Here is a 16,152-nt window from a genome sequence, read left to right as displayed (position 1 = left end):
CCACTCCTTTTCTAGAATTGACTTTTTTCTCTCAAATTATTTTATTGTACAAAGAATCAACACCAGTTTACACCCTATCATAATCAGTGATCATGCACACGGTGTCCTCCACCTTCAAATAGAACCCTCCCTAAAACCATCACCCACATGGCGCCTTAACACCTCATTACTGAGAGACCCTGAATTTGACTCATTAATAAGGAGGGATTGGAAGGGGTTTCTGGAAATAAATGACTCTCCAAATTTATCCCCATCTCTGATTTGGGAAACGGGGAAAGCCGTAATCAGAGGCAAAATTATATCTTCCTCCTCTTACAAGAAAAAACAGGACCAACAAGCGGAAAATCCTGAGGATTAGTTTAAAAAGAATAACATACCCGCAAACCCAAATGAAACAATTATGGACACCACTACAATGGAAAGATACTATAAAAATGTTTACAAAAAAAGACTAAGGCTAAAGACTGGTTCGGTATTCCTCTGAATAAAACGTTATGGTCCAAATCTGTTGGCCTATAGCGTTAAGAAATCAGAAATTTCTTGAAATCAACTCCAAGCAACAGAGAAAAATCTCTTATAAATGCAATTCAGGACTCAAGTGGCAAACACACTCAATCACCACAGGAAATTAATCATATCTTTTACAGCTTCTATGAAAAATTATATTCAACAACTACTAACCCGAATCCTGACGACATTCAAGCCTTCCTCAAAAAGCTCAATCTACCCGAACTGACGTCAGAACAAAGAAGCATATTGGATTCGCCACTGACCATGGAAGAACTATTAACAGCTTTAGAAAACATGCCTATGGGCAAAGCTCCTGGGCCGGATGGTTTCCCTGCTGAATTTATGAACCCGTTCTGGTCAGATCTGGCCCCCTTGTTCCTAAGGACTGTTACAGAAATCAAAAACACAGGTTGTATAAGATCCCAAATGAATACTGCTGCAATTAAATTACTTTTAAAACCTGATAAAGACCCAACACTCCCTTCCAGCTATCGCCCTCTGTCATTGATTAATACAGATATCAAAATTATTTCCAAAGCACTAGCATCTAGACTAGAGAAAGTTATTTCATCAATAATTCTCAATGACCAAACAGGTTTTATCAAAGGCCGACAATCTACAAATAACGTTGAAGGCTCCATAACCTGATCAGCATGTCCCAGCGTAGAAATACAGAAGCCATTGTTTTATCACTGGACGCTGAGAAAGCCTTTGATAAAGTTAACTGGGCTTTGCCACCCTTCAAAATTTCAGCTTTGGAGAGTCATTTATCCACTGGGTTGCTGCACTGTATAATTCACCTAAGGCCACAGTCACCACCAATGGTTTCACATCACAAAGCTTCACCTTACAGAGGGGAACCAGACAAGGATGCCCCCCGTCTCCCCTACTGTTTGCTATATTTATTTAACCGCTCGCATCAGCAATACGTCAGAACTCCAGTATCCAGGGTATCCCCTCATCCGTCTCTGAACATAAGATCAATCTATATGTTGACAATATTTTACTTTACTTGCAACAACCTCAGAGATCATTACAGGAGTCTCAATAATTGTACTCACCTCACTCCACCTAACTACTCATTCAACCCTGCTGGTCCACACACACCCATCAAGTTTTTAATACCTACTTAAGGGGTCACCAGATCGGCAGGGATCACATGCAGACAGTAGTTACTCACCTCTGACCCTTGCCCATGTTTGCCACCATCTTGGCACAAACATCCACGGTAAATTGGGCACGAGTTTGTGGCACTTGACTTCCATCATCAGGGATGGGACATAGCAACAGTAATAAATGTAATATTTTCCCATTACGTTTGGGGGGCCATGTCCCCGTTACAAGAGGCATCTGGGCATGGTTCTGATTAGATACTGGTTGGTAACCACTATTCTTATCCAATACAACAGCAAAATTTGCTCCGCTCATCGACCTCGTTCCGGTAACTATTTCAGAAAGATGGTCGGTGGTGGGTCGAACTTTTCCAACTCCTTCGATGGGCAGCTGTGTCTCTCCCTAGTGGTACGGGGGTTACCATTTCCGTGGTTTGGAATGGCCAGGGCAGGGCCGGACTGCCCCTATATGGCGTTTTCGGGCGCCTCTCGCTTTTTACGGGAGTCATCCTTAGAGCTGTCACTGCTTCCGCAAACTCGATTATTGCCTATACCTTGTCTGGTTGGTGTAAGGTCTCTGTACGTGTCCGCTGGTGGACTGGGGTTGCTCCTCCAATTGTTGGACATCCCGTGACGGTTGGTTCTTGGTCATGTCACCCTTCCCCACACTGTGGAAGGCTCGGGCATGGGCTCACCTACTTTACCCTGTATGGGAATCTCATTCTAAACATCACACAGATTGTATTGTATCACCGTTGATAATAAGAAATTTATGAATTCCGTCAATTAAGGTGACTAGCACTATCAGAAGTGCCGTGCCAGACTCATCTGCCATCCACATTGGACACCACATTAAACTGAACCTTCATCCAAAGAGAACATACCCTCTTATTATGAGGTGCTTGAACACAGAACCTTCACTCACAGTTCCAATACAAAACAAGTATCTCTCCTGTCCTACAACTTTCTTTCTTGTTACACTGATCCACTGAGTTAAATCCTCCCTGCACACACAAGTCCATAACTCAATAGTATGACAGGATGTTCCCATCGAAGTGGTACGGCAATCACCACGAAAACTTCACTTTCGTGCTAAATGTTGCACCCTGTGGCTTTTCACTATCAGACAATATGCGAATTAGTAAAAACAGAAACCTCGCCAAGGACCTCACAACCCGACAATTGAACGCTTAAACTGTGGGCTTGCATTTCACTCGGAAAACAGCGTTGCTACCTCTGTCCAATCTGTTGTGTCAGCATCAACATGCCAGAAAATGCAATGTTTCCTCTGTTTGAAAGCAAAGCAGCAATTGCAAGCAACCAGTCAGAATAAACGTTTGTGCTAGTGTTGCAACTTCTTGAAATATTTATTCGGTTGCATGACCAGCCAAATTTGCTACCACAGAGAAAAAATCAATTGACTTGTTTGAAAATTTGTCTATATTTGCACTTTTAGCACTTTTATTTATCTCTTTACCTAAATGGACTTTTAACCGTCTGTAACATATCTAAATACTTACTGGGATGCTGTAAAAAAATATATATAATGCAGACTTAGGGTTAAGAATTGAAAGACACATTGAGCTGACCCTTGAATCAGGCTTCACAATCAAGGGGTCCTGGTATCAATAAAGACTCAGAGTTTCATCCTGTAGGGGTACCTATAATTAACTAGAACCCTGATGTTTCTCAGATTTTCCTGAGGAGGTTAAATTGAAGGTTCCTCAGTTCCACGTGAGATGGCTGATGAGACTGTGGGGACTTTGTGGCTTAGGGTGCACTGGTGGAAAATGGTGATCGGATGTTTCCTGGGGCAGGATCCAGTGAGACATTTTAGCGGTTTGCATGGTGAGGCAACATGTATTTTAAGTAACCTCATTATTTCTCTTCGCCAAGTATCAGGATTCCTAGGATTCCAGTCTGTGGATGTGCTCATTCTTGGATATGTTGTTTATTCTTACTGGAGGTTGTGGGACAGGTGCTCTGGGACCACCCTAGCGGCCTATAGGGCGGAGCCTTAGGGTGTGGGGGGCTGCCTGAATACCACCCTGGGCGTGTCCGGTCGCTCTGTTGCACTTGGGCTGTGGGAGCTGCGGGGGATGGGGTCTCCGTCCGCCTTGGGGGCACCCCTGCCACCCCGGGGGGTGGATGGGGGGGTAGCTTATGCCATTGCTCGGCTGGTCGATGTTGGTTCTTCGGGGTTTCCTGGGGGTCTGTCGCATCCTGGTTGCTGTGCTGGGCTGGGGGCGGGGTCTTGTCGGGGGACTTCCTGAGTCCTGGGGGCCCTCGCCCTGTCTGTGGGTCCCATGGGCTACTGTTGCGCCTCGGCCCTGCTGCCGGGAACTTGGCCCTCACTTGCCTGCCTCCTAAATTGCACTCACCTCACACTCCACCATACACTATGTCGCTCATTACAACCATGGCTAGGTACACCACATACACCCATCCCAAGTTTTCCACCCAAGATCGGTCAGGGTCAGGGCAGGCTGCAGGACAGTAGTGTGCTGCAGTCCTCTGACCCACCTGACCCTCCTGTTTGCCCCTTGTCTTAATGCACCACACCACATCCAGGGTCACAGGGTCACGGTGTAGGGGCTTGCTTCCTCATCAGGGACTGAAGAAGCACAGTAATAGGGACACTGTCACTTTTCATTATCCATTGGCACGGCTTGGGGGGCCTGGTCCTCCGCTAGCAGGGGCATCTTGGGCTGGTGGTCTGTGGCCCCACGGCGATTGGTATGGGTACCTACCTAGGTTCTCTGGTGTCCTCTTGGCCTGGCTTTGTCTCCCTGTGCTGCGTGGCGACGGCTTTGTGGTGGCTCCCTTGGCTACCCGGTTGTTCCGGTATCGACTGGTTCAGGTGGTGGCTTGGTACTTCCCCTCTCCCTTCGGTGGGGGGCTGGGGTCTCTCCCTGGCGGGTGGGGGTTCCCTCTTCCTGTGGTCTCCCTGGTCTGGGTGCGCCAGGAGCATGGGGCCGGCACCTTGGCCCCCCTTCTCGGATGGCCCGTCCCTGGTTGGGCGCTGGGCCGGTGCCCGTCTGCGGGGGCTTTGCTGGGCTCCTGGGGGAGTCCTCTCGGCTGGAGAGGTGTCCATGGCTGCCCTGCGGGCGGGGGGTGGGGTCTTTGGGGGGGGTGTTGGTGGCGGTGGGTGGACGGGCTGCAGTGGCTGGGGGGTGTGGGGGGTATGGGGGGCTGCTCTGGCCTGTACCGGCTTGTGCTCGCTTGGTCGGTCTGGGGGTGTTGGTCATCGCTCGCCATCTGCGCTGGGGTGTGGCTTGCCCCGTGGCTACGGTGGTTCTCTGGTCCTGTCACCCATGCGCCCCACACTGGGGTGGAGGTTCTCGGGCGCTGGGGCTTCTGACCTGACTCTGGGCCCTGGTAATGGTCTCACTCATATTTAGGGAATGCCCACATGCATGTGTGTTGTCACCTGCCAGCCCGTGCTGGATCACATCAAGAAGAATCGATGAGTCCCGGCTATTAAGGGCTGGATTATTGTTTTCACTCTATCACTACGTGCCCTATGGCAGACTTCTCTCCTTCCATTGGGACACCCTTACCCCCCCCGGACTCTCTCATCTCTCCAGAGATGACTGTACCCAGTCATACTTGAGTGAGGTGACTTGGGAAGCACAGAACTCTACACTCCACTAGTTCCTACCAGCACCACATGTATCTCCTCCACTGTCCATCCTTCTACATCTTCTATGTCCTTTGTTCTCCCCCTCTATTCACTGAGGTGTAGCACTGCCCTCCCTGCCACACAAGGTCACTACACTCAATAAAGATCAACAGGACAGTTCTCAGGGAGGCTGGTGATGGTCACACTCACACACTGAAGTAATAAAGCTTTCAGCTGCAAGAATATAACTGCATCAACCTCATATAATGTTGACACCCTGTGGTGTTCAACTATGCAGACAAATGCAGAAAAAAAAGAAGAAACGCTACACCCCAAGACCCTCACATACGCAGACAGATGTGCGCTATGACAACTGTGGGCATTTGCCATTTCACTCCGAGAAGCAGGGGCGGTGCAACCTCTGTCCAATGAGTGTGTCCAGATAGAAATGCCAGAAATGCAATGTTTTCCTCTGTTTGAAAGCAAAGCAGCAATTGTTTTGCAGCATACCGTCAGAGATAAACCTGTTTGTGCTGTTGCACCACTGGCTGAAAAATATTTGTTCGGTTGCATGACCAGCCAACTCTGTTGTTCTACCACAGAGAAGACAAAGTTCAAATTATTTCTTGAAAACTTTTTCTATACATTGTTGTCATTTTTAGCAGTTTTTTTTTTTTTACCATAAATGGACGTCTTAACCGTCTGGTAGAGGCCAATATCTAAATAACTATGGGGTGTGTAAAAAAAAATAAATAAAATGCAGACATTAAAGGGTTAAAGAATCTGAACAGACACAACCTGCAGCTGGACCCTGAATGAGGCTTCACCACCAATCACCAGGGGTCTGGTATTAATAAAGACTCAGAGTTTCTCCTAGTGGGCGAACTCTAATAAAATTAAACTAGAACCCTGATGTTTTCTCAGAGTTGTTCCTAGATGGAGGTAAAGATGAAAGGTTCCTAAAGAAGGTTCTGCAGTGAGATGTGCTGAGAGCAGGGAGGAGAACTTTAAGAGGCTTAGAGAGGAGAACATGGTGGAAAGAAGAGGAGGAGAGATGTTCTCCTGGAGCAGGAATCCAGCCCCTGAGACATTTTACCTGGTTAATAGCACATGGATGAAGAGCAACAATGATTTTAAAGTAGACCTACTATTTATTTCTCTTCAGTCTCATAGATCAGATTCTAGGATCCAGTCTGTGGATGTGACTCAATTCTATGGAATATGTAATTCTATTCTCTGTACTTGGAAGGTTTGTGGGACAGGTGACTCTGAACCATCCCTTAGCTGTGCTGCTATAGGTCTAGGCTGCTGGGAGACTTCCCATGATGCACTGAGCTCCCATCCTCTAGTCTCTCTCATTAACTCTGTGTCTCCAGATCATTAAAGTCTAGTTTATATGGTCAGGTAGCTCCATCTAGTGGACAGATGGAACTCCGCGTTGTGATGTGGACTTTCAGGTCAGACGACCTTTGACGTCACTCTGATGTTATCACACGGAAGTTGTGCCGACGTAACTTCAGATCAAATGCACACAGACTCCAGGACTGACCTGAAAGAAAATCTTCTTTTCTCCAAACGTTTCCTCGACACATGAAGGTGGAACGTGACTGAAAGTTCACCTGAAGTTCTGCAGGTGAGAATCCCAGCAGAGAAATCTGTCTGATGAACTTTGTGTCGCATTGTGTTTGACTTGACAGTAATGTCTGTGAGTTCTCTCACAGCCTTATTTAATCCTTCAGATACTTTAGAAGAGTTTCATGTCTCAAAGTGTCAGTTTGAAAAAGATAAGTATGTATTACTGTTAGTGGTTTGATTTATGAGAAACACAGTCGCCTTCCAGACGTATTAAACTGAAAGCTCCACAGTGACAGAGTCCAGTACAAAGTTCACTGTAGTTCAGCTTCTCTTTCTATCGTATTTGTAATGTGTTAAAGAGATGAATGAAAATCCTGTGCTTCTTGAGGTAATGTTTGTTGTAATGACTGAGAGCAGATCTCCCAGCAGGTGATGGATCAGACTGAGGTCAGACAGGAGGGAGTCCCTCCCTCTAAAACCACTCCATGTGGGGAACATGAGAACCAGACTGGAGCTCAGAGGTGAGAGAACCAAATCTGACCAACTCTTCTCTATGTCAGAACTCATTATTCAGAGTTTTCTACTTTGAACTCCTTCGTTTTATTTGTGTCAGGATTAAGCAGCAAAGACCAGACTCTCCTGAACACAGCTGTGTGTCCTTGAAGAGCGACTTTTCTCAGCATCGCAATGTTGATTTTAAAGTAGAACAACCTGCTGATAAAAGGTAATGTAACGACTTCCAACAAACTAAGAAATAGTCAAGAAAGTACAGTTGTCAAACAGCAGTAGAGAACTTGTTATTCAGAGTTTTCTACTTTGAACTCCTTTGTTTGTGTCAGGATTAAGCAGCAAAGACCAGACTCTCCTGAACACAGCTGTGTGTCCTTGAAGAGCGACTTTTCTCAGCATCGCAACGTTGATTTTAAAGAAGAACAACCTGCTGATAAAAGGTAATGTAACGACTTCCATAACACACTAAGAAACAGTGAAGAAAGTACAGTTGTCAAACAGCAGTAGAGAACTCGTTATTCAGAGTTTTCTACTTTGAACTCCTTTGTTTGTGTCAGGATTCAGCAGCAAAGACCAGACTCTCCTGAACACAGCTATGTCTCCTTGAAGAGCGACTTTTCTCAGCATCGCAATGTTGATTTTAAAGAAGAACAACCTGCTGATAGAAGGTAATGTAACGACTTCCATAACATAAGTTAGTAAAGGCAGTAGCCTTTTCTTTTTAATCCTTGGGTTGAGGAGAACCAATTCAAAACAAACTTACCATTTCGTGGGCTCTATATATGCATCACATCATGTTAAGGTTTATAAATGAATAAATATATATTGTAGGAGACTGGAAACAAACCTGATAAAAGATTCTTCAGATTCAAACTCTTCTGTACTTTTATCACCACTACCCTCCCTGTCTGTCTCAACCTCAGCAGTTTATTCTAAGTCCCTAAAAGTAAACACATTTCAGTTATCTGCTCATCACTGTCAGTTGTTGTACTATCTTCATCGTACACACACTTCCTCATATCTGTTCCATACTCCTATTCAGTATCCATTGCTGCACACAACGCAATATACAAAGAAGGACTAGACAAATTGGTTAAAACATAAAAAATTACATTGTATGAATTACCAGACACAACTGGTGCTAAATTCTTTGCTTAGCTTTATCAACAATTATTTATGCAACCTACTTCTGATGGCTGGCCAAGATTTTTTGCAACACCTTCCCTAATAGTATGATCAACAAAACTAAAGGAGAAAACAAGGAAACGCAATCATTAAATCTACGGCAACCTTTGACCAGTTAGAACTTGTTACTCATTACTTAAGATGAGAAGAGTTAAAGTTTGACTTGTGCTTCCTGGTTCTACTCTTTATCTCAAGGCATCATCTCCCTCTTTATAGACCAACTGTGCTCTGCATTGGACAAAAATAGCTACTGCAGATAAATGCTGGAAATATGCTTACCCCTTATTTTCCATTTTTTAGTTGGTTAAAGACATAATTTATAACTGAAGAGTGGTGAATCAGTATGAACATGACCAGGTATGCTAGATAATTCAGTCTTATTGAAATTAGTCCCCATATGGGGAACTAGTTATCTGACTTATTCACTTAATCACTTTCAGTCAGTATCTGTAAATTAGTTGTGTACAGATTGAATCATTTTCTTTCGTATTTTCTCCACAGAGTTCTGCAGCAGAGCTCAGAGGTTCCTGGTGGTCGGTCTGCACAGAAACATCAACATGACCTGGACTCCATATTTAAGGTCTGTTCATGTTCAAACTCACGTCTCACAACAGATGAAAGGTTGAATTGTCATTAGGTTTTAACATGCTGTCTGTCTTCACGAATGAGTTCCTCCAGGTTTGAATTAAATATTCAGGTTGTCTTTCTCTCACAGCTGCTGGAGGAAAACATGATCAGTTTTGTGAAGAACGAGCTGAAGAAGATCCAGAAATCTCTTAGTCAAGATTACCTAGAATTCATAGAGAGCCAGAGGGATGATGGCATGTTGGAGGGTGAGGATGAAGAGCAGAGGAGGAGCAGCAGAGATTTATTAGTGAAGATGACAGCGAACTTCCTGAGGAGAATGAAGCAGGAGGAGCTGGTTGACCGTCTACAGAGGAGTAAGAGGATTTAACAGCTTTAAGTTGATGGAAAGAGGAATTGGAGGAAGGTGTTATGATAATGTTATATTTCCAGACTCTGTTAATATGATGCAAAAATCTGGATTTCCACTGATGATCAAACTGATGGATTAAATAAAAACTAATAACACACTGTAATGTGCGGACCCTCAGATTTTCTGTCTCAATATTTCCCTTTGTCATTTGTTCATTCAGGAACTCGTGCTGCAGTTTGTCAACGTAAAGTGAAATCTGGTCTGAAGGAGAAGTTCCAGTGTGTGTTTGAGGGGATTGCTAAAGCTGGAAACTCAACCCTTCTGAATGAGATCTACACAGAGCTCTACATCACAGAGGGAGGGACTGCAGAGGTCAATGATGAACATGAGGTCAGACAGATTGAAACAGCATCCAGGAAACCACACAGACCAGAAACAAGCATCAGACAAGAAGACCTCTTTAAAGCCTCACCTGGAAGACAGGGACCAATCAGAAGAGTGATGACAAAGGGAGTGGCTGGCATTGGGAAAACAGTCTTAACACAGAAGTTCACTCTGGACTGGGCTGAAGACAAAGCCAACCAGGACATCCTCTTCATATTTCCATTGACTTTCAGAGAGCTGAATGTGGTGAAAGAGAGAAAGTTCAGCTTGGTGGAACTTGTTCATCACTTCTTCACTGAAACCAAAGAAGCAGGAATCTGCAGCTTTGAAGAGTTCCAGGTTGTGTTCATCTTTGACGGTCTGGATGAGTGTCGACTTCCTCTGGACTTCCACAAGACTGAGATCCTGACTGATGTTACAGAGTCCACCTCAGTGGATGTGCTACTGACAAACCTCATCAGGGGGAAACTGCTTCCCTCTGCTCACCTCTGGATAACCACACGACCTGCAGCAGCCAATCAGATCCCTCCTGAGTGTGTTGACATGGTGACAGAGGTCAGAGGGTTCACTGACCCCCAGAAGGAGGAGTACTTCAGGAAGAGGTTCAGAGATGAGGAGCAGGCCAGCAGCATCATCTCCCACATCAAGACATCCCGAAGCCTCCACATCATGTGTCACATCCCAGTCTTCTGCTGGATCACTGCTACAGTTCTGGAGGATGTGTTGGAAACCAGAGAGGGAAGAGAGCTGCCCAAGACCCTGACTGAGATGTACATCCACTTCCTGGTGGTTCAGGCCAAAGTCAAGAAGGTCAAGTATGATGGAGGAGCTGAGACAGATCCACACTGGGATGAAAAGAGCAAGAAGATGGTTGAGTCTCTGGGAAAACTGGCTTTTGATCAGCTGCTGAAAGGAAACCTGATCTTCTATGAATCAGACCTGACAGAGTGTGGCATCGATATCAGAGCAGCCTCAGTGTACTCAGGAGTGTTGACACAGATCTTTAAAGAGGAGAGAGGCCTGTACCAGGACAAGGTGTTCTGCTTTGTCCATCTGAGCGTTCAGGAGTTTCTGGCTGCAGTCTACATGATCCACTGTTACACCAACAGGAAGACAGAGGAGCTGCAGGAACTCCTGGGAAGAAACTACAATAACTCACCTCTGGATGAGTTTCTGAACGGAGTCATGATTAAATCCCTGGAGAGTAAAAATGGTCACCTGGACCTGTTAGTTCGCTTCCTTCATGGCGTCTCTCTGGAGTCCAACCAGAGACTCTTAGGAGGTCTGCTGCGTCAGACAGGGAACAGTTCAGAAATCATCCAGAGAACCATCAACAAGCTGAAGAAGATGAACACTGGTAAAATGTCTCCTGACAGAAGCATCAACATCTTCCACTGTCTGATGGAGATGAACGACCTCTCAGTTCATCAGGAGATCCAAGAGTTCCTGAAGACAAGGAACAGATCAGAGAAGAAACTTTCTGTGATCCACTGCTCAGCTCTGGCCTACATGCTGCAGATGTCAGAGGAGGTTCTGGATGAGTTGGACCTGGAGGACTACAACACATCAATGGAGGGACGACGGAGACTGATCCCAGCTGTGAGGAACTGCAGAAAGGCTCGGTGAGTCCTGATCAATAACAGAATCAATCAGTGGAGATCAGTAGTTTAGTTCTTCAGACGTCCTCATTATTCATCAGTGTTCCACTTGTTCTGGGCAAACATTACAGTCAGTTGTATTCAGTCACAGATGTTCTCCAGTTGTTCTTCTAGTTACTGGCCCTTTTCTGTTTCTCTGTCTTATTATTCTCTCCATCAGTTTATCAGTTTAGCTGAAGCAGCATCTGAGGCATCATGTTACAATGATGAGAGGATGTTGAAGGCTGTTTCTAGAGTACAGAGTTATCCTGAAGCGAAGTGGCTCCACATCAGCATCTATCTAAAGCTTGTTAAGATCAACATGAACCACCATAAACTTCTGATCATCCCTCACAGAAACTGGCCCATCAATGGAGCATTTTATTCACTGAGTTAAACATTTCATTTAGAACAGAGAATTTGAGTCGCAGCACTTGTTTTTTTAAGTCTTTCTTTGTATTTGTTTCCTGTCTTGTTGCTGTTGAGAAGAGTTTAAGCAGGAAATGCTCAGAGGTCTGAACATAAGAATGGAACGCTATTAGTCTGATCTGTTAAAAAGATCTGAAAGACTCAAAGGTCAGAGTTGAGTTTTAGTTGGTTGACCCAGTCGTATGTCCTTCACTTGTAAATATCTCACCAGTTCATACTGAATGATGTCCAGGTCTGAGGTTGTCATGTCAACAGTTTCATTTGTGTTGGATTAAAGACTAAATGTTCCATGTGTGGACTGAAGCTGACAGCAGGTCACTGGAACTAGTCACTGAGCTGAACTCAGTCAAAAGATCTAGAGTTAAAGAATGAAGACAGTCCAGATGTTTGTCTCATCCAGATGTCTTCATGGATCAGATCCACTGACAGACTGTGAACAGTCTGGAAGCCACAATGTAACCAAGTCTTGTCTCCATTCATCTAAACAAAGGTCTGAGAGAGATGATGACAATGATTGTTTCCTGTCAAACACAGTCAGAGAAGATGAGCTCAACCACTGATGTGGAGACAAAATGTCCAACAGGATGTGTCCAACTGTCCACTCATCAATACATCACCTTCATAGAAATGTCTTCTTCCATTATAACAAATTCAATTTCTCTGTCTCACAACAGACTTCATAACTGTGAACTCTCAGAGAGTCACTGTGAAGTTGTGGCCTCAGCTCTGAAGTCCAACCCCTCCCATCTGAAACATCTGGACCTATGTTATAACAACCTGGAGGATTCAGGAGTGAAGCATCTGTCTGCTGGACTGGAGAGTCCAAACTGTGAACTGGAGACTCTGAGGTCAGTTTTCATTTCTTTTCTTCTCAGGCTTCTGAAGAATGGAGATCCAGTTTAGATGAGTTCTCTTGTCAGGACTGTCAGATAGAAAAGGAGCTGAAAGAGTTGAAATGAAGAAGCATCATGTTCCTGAACATCAGCAGGTATCTCCTCAGTCATCGGTGGTGGGTCTGATCACAAACCACATCAAGTCCAGTCTTCACATGTGTTTGCATTAATAGAGTTCTTGGTGTCACTAATCATTCTTTCTGTCCATACTGTCTGTGGACAAATCCCCTTATAGTCTGACTCCAATCAGACCAGATGGAGGACAACATCCACAGTGTTGTTGTGTTGTGTTGATCTTCAACTCATCTTGTTCTTCAGCACATCCAGTCAGTATCAGTTTGTGTTTCCACAGTGTTTCCTGCTGAGCTGCAGTGGAGGGACAGGAACTCAAAGAGGAACTTTGATTAGTGTCAGTCAGACTGCTGAAGCTTCATATTAGTGTCAGTTCAACAGTGGAGTTGTGTTAGGAAGAGACCACTTCACAGTCAGTGTGGACAGCAGGAATCTCAACAACTCTGGAATCAGTCCATATGACATGTGACTGTTGTTGGAAGACACACTTGAACATGTCAACTTGTCCTTTAACATTTGAATGACACAAACCTCCTGAGACACCAAATCCAGGAAGAAGAAGAATCCTGGAATCAAAGAACTAATCAACAGTTTGTAGTCCAACATGTGTGAGGAGATATTGATCCTGTAATGAGGTCAGCAGCATCTTATTGATCTGTGTTGACATCAATAGTTGTCTGAATGTTGTGCTGACGTTTGGATGATGTCTGTAGAAGGCTGACATGATGAAGATCCACAATAACACAAGGACAAAGTCACTCTACTCATTTTAGAGAACAGCTCATTGATCAGGACACATTTCAAGATATCATGAATGATTCTATCGTTTATTCTTTATTCAGATTGAGTTACTGCAGTTTGTCAGAGATCAGCTGTGATTCTCTGGTCTCAGCTCTGAAGTCCAACCCCTCCCATCTGAAACATCTGGACCTGACCAACAACAACCTGAAGGATTCAGGAGTGAAGCAGCTGTGTGGTTTTCTGGAGAGTCCAGACTGTAGACTGGAGACTCTGGGGTCAGTTCACTGTCTGTTACTGTTGTAGATCTGATATGTTTAATCACCAACTGAATCTAATTCATGTTCATCCAGAACTTTCCTCCATGAATCTGTAAATGTCCTTTAATTCAAGACAAGTGTTCGTAGCAGAAACTGTAGAAAATGTCCACTGTTAGTTGTTAAAGCAAATGAAGCGTAAATACTGTTATGACGCAGTAATGTTGAGATGGTTCATATTTTATTCTTTATTCAGGTTGATTAACTGCAGTTTGTCAGAGATCAGCTGTGATTCTCTGGGACCAGCTCTGAAGTCCAACCCCTCCCATCTGAAACATCTGGATCTGAGAGGAAACAACCTGAAGGATTCAGGAGTGAAGCAGCTGTGTGGTTTTCTTGAGAGTCCAGACTGTAGACTGGAGACTCTGAGGTCAGACTCCATGTTTTCTTTGTGTGCTGAGATGAATATGATGGTAAAGTTGTGGTGACATCAGGCTGATATTCTACTGATCCACACTGAGGATCTTCATGGTAAAGTCTGGTTTCTTCTTCTGTGCTTTAGTCCATTGACTGTGGCAGAGCCATGTTGAGCTCCACATTTCAAAGCTTCATAGAAGAAGAAAAATCCTCCACTGGATGACTGACTCTGAAACTCTGACACTCTTGATTTCCAGCTTCAGTTTCAGCTCATGTTGTTTCACATTAAAACCAACTGACCATTGTTTGACGTCATTGATGACGACAATGATTTAAATTAAAAAAAAATCTAAAAATGAAAAACACTGTGCTAAATAAACTGGTCTTCTAAACTCACATATTTTGTTCTTTATTTAGATTGGTCAACTGCAGTTTGTCAGAGATCAGCTGTGATTCTCTGGTCTCAGCTCTGAAGTCCAACCCCTCCCATCTGAAACATCTGGACCTGAGTGACAACAACCTGAAGTATTCAGAAGTGAAGCAGCTTCTTGATCTTGAGAAGAGTCCAGACTATAAACTGGAGACTCTGGGGTGAGTAGAGGGTTCCAGTCAGTCCATGCTGCTTTCATCAGTATCGTCCTAAACACAGTTAGTATCAAAGATCCAGTGTTTCCTGTAAACCTGCAGCTTCTCAGTGAAGCTGTGAGAGGAGAATGGAGACAGGCTTCAGGATTGGACAGAAAGACAGAGAGAGAGACAACAGTCAGCCAATCAGATGAGCCAGAAGCTTGTTGTGATCATGTGTTTGAGTTGTTGTGAAGACGACTGTTGTTGTTGTGTTGATGTGTCCAGGAAATAAAGCTGGATTCCAGCTGACAGCCTTCCAAGATGTATAGAGACAGTGGTGGTCATTCATCACATCTGATCAACAACTGATCACAGCTCTGAGATCAGTCTGACTGAAGCCTGCACATCACAGAAGCAGCATTACATTTAGTAACCATGAGTTTCTTAGTCAGCTGATCTTTGTTTCCATGGAGCAGCAGTAAATCCATCACTAAAGTGTTGGTGCAGTAATGAAGCGTTCAGGACTCTCAGCAGTTTCTTAGTGAAATGTGCAGAGGAAACAGACTTGATGCTAAAAGTCTCTGCAGGTCTGTGTGTGTTCACTCCAACACGTTAACATGAAGCTGAAAGGAAGCTGGCTGAGCTCCACAGCTGCTCCACTGCTGCTCTGAACAGGACTCAAGTCCCTGCTGCTCTTTCTACTGGATGTGATGATGAAGGGAAACACTCCTTCACCTCCTCTCTTCTTTCTCCTCCTCTCTACAGGTGGTGATAACCATGGTAACCAGGAGGGTGTGTGTTGTGAGAGGATGAGCTGTGTCCTGATGATCCAGAGGTTGAAGCAGATTCTGACTGGACCATGTTACTGGGAGGTGGAGAGGAGAGCTTCATCCACATGGTCTCCATTTAAGACCATCAACAGAGCTGCACTTCAACTCTTCACAGAGCTCCAACAAATCAAGTCCAGTCCCTCATGAAAGATTCAGACACATGTCAACCTGCCAGCATCAACAGTCCTTCCTGATGATGTGGAGATGTTTGTTCCATCTAGATTCTAATGTCTGTCTACTCTTATAAAAATAAGAGTAGATCATTTCACTCCTGTTTCATCCACATATATATTGTATTTATTTGTCATTGATTGTTGATTGGGTTTGTCAGATTGTCAGATGAGATGTTGAGTGTTTCCTGATTGTAGAAGTGGTGGAAAGATAAAACATGATTCTAGAGCAGAGTCTGTTTAATTAATGGGGGCATGTTATGTCCTGTTTATTGCACTAGTAAACACAGTACGGATTTTATTTTGA

At 44.4% G+C, this 16,152-nt stretch overlaps 2 protein-coding genes across 2 annotated transcripts; both read left to right on the top strand.

Annotated features, from left to right (window-relative positions):
* The first annotated feature begins 6,485 nt into the window (after positions 1-6,485).
* Positions 6,486-9,615, top strand: LOC125005535. Its single transcript, XM_047580930.1, has 7 exons — positions 6,486-6,877; positions 7,237-7,340; positions 7,433-7,543; positions 7,659-7,769; positions 7,887-7,997; positions 9,016-9,094; positions 9,230-9,615. The coding sequence occupies exons 2-7, from the start codon at positions 7,252-7,254 to the stop codon at positions 9,467-9,469; spliced, it is 741 nt and encodes a 246-aa protein (XP_047436886.1). The 5' UTR covers positions 6,486-6,877; positions 7,237-7,251; the 3' UTR covers positions 9,470-9,615.
* Positions 9,475-14,861, top strand: LOC125005533 (NLR family CARD domain-containing protein 3-like; the record flags this gene model as incomplete). Its single annotated transcript, XM_047580929.1, has 5 exons — positions 9,475-11,457; positions 12,576-12,749; positions 13,709-13,882; positions 14,118-14,291; positions 14,696-14,861. Coding segments are annotated over exons 1-5 (2,532 nt in total), but the record flags the coding sequence as incomplete, so codon positions are not given.
* Between the last annotated feature and the right edge of the window lie 1,291 nt (positions 14,862-16,152).

This window comes from Mugil cephalus, chromosome 3, assembly GCF_022458985.1.
Source record: "Mugil cephalus isolate CIBA_MC_2020 chromosome 3, CIBA_Mcephalus_1.1, whole genome shotgun sequence".
Lineage (NCBI taxonomy): Eukaryota > Metazoa > Chordata > Actinopteri > Mugiliformes > Mugilidae > Mugil > Mugil cephalus.
The sequence above is the reverse complement of the archived record's forward strand: the minus strand, read 5'-3'. Positions and strand labels throughout refer to the sequence as shown.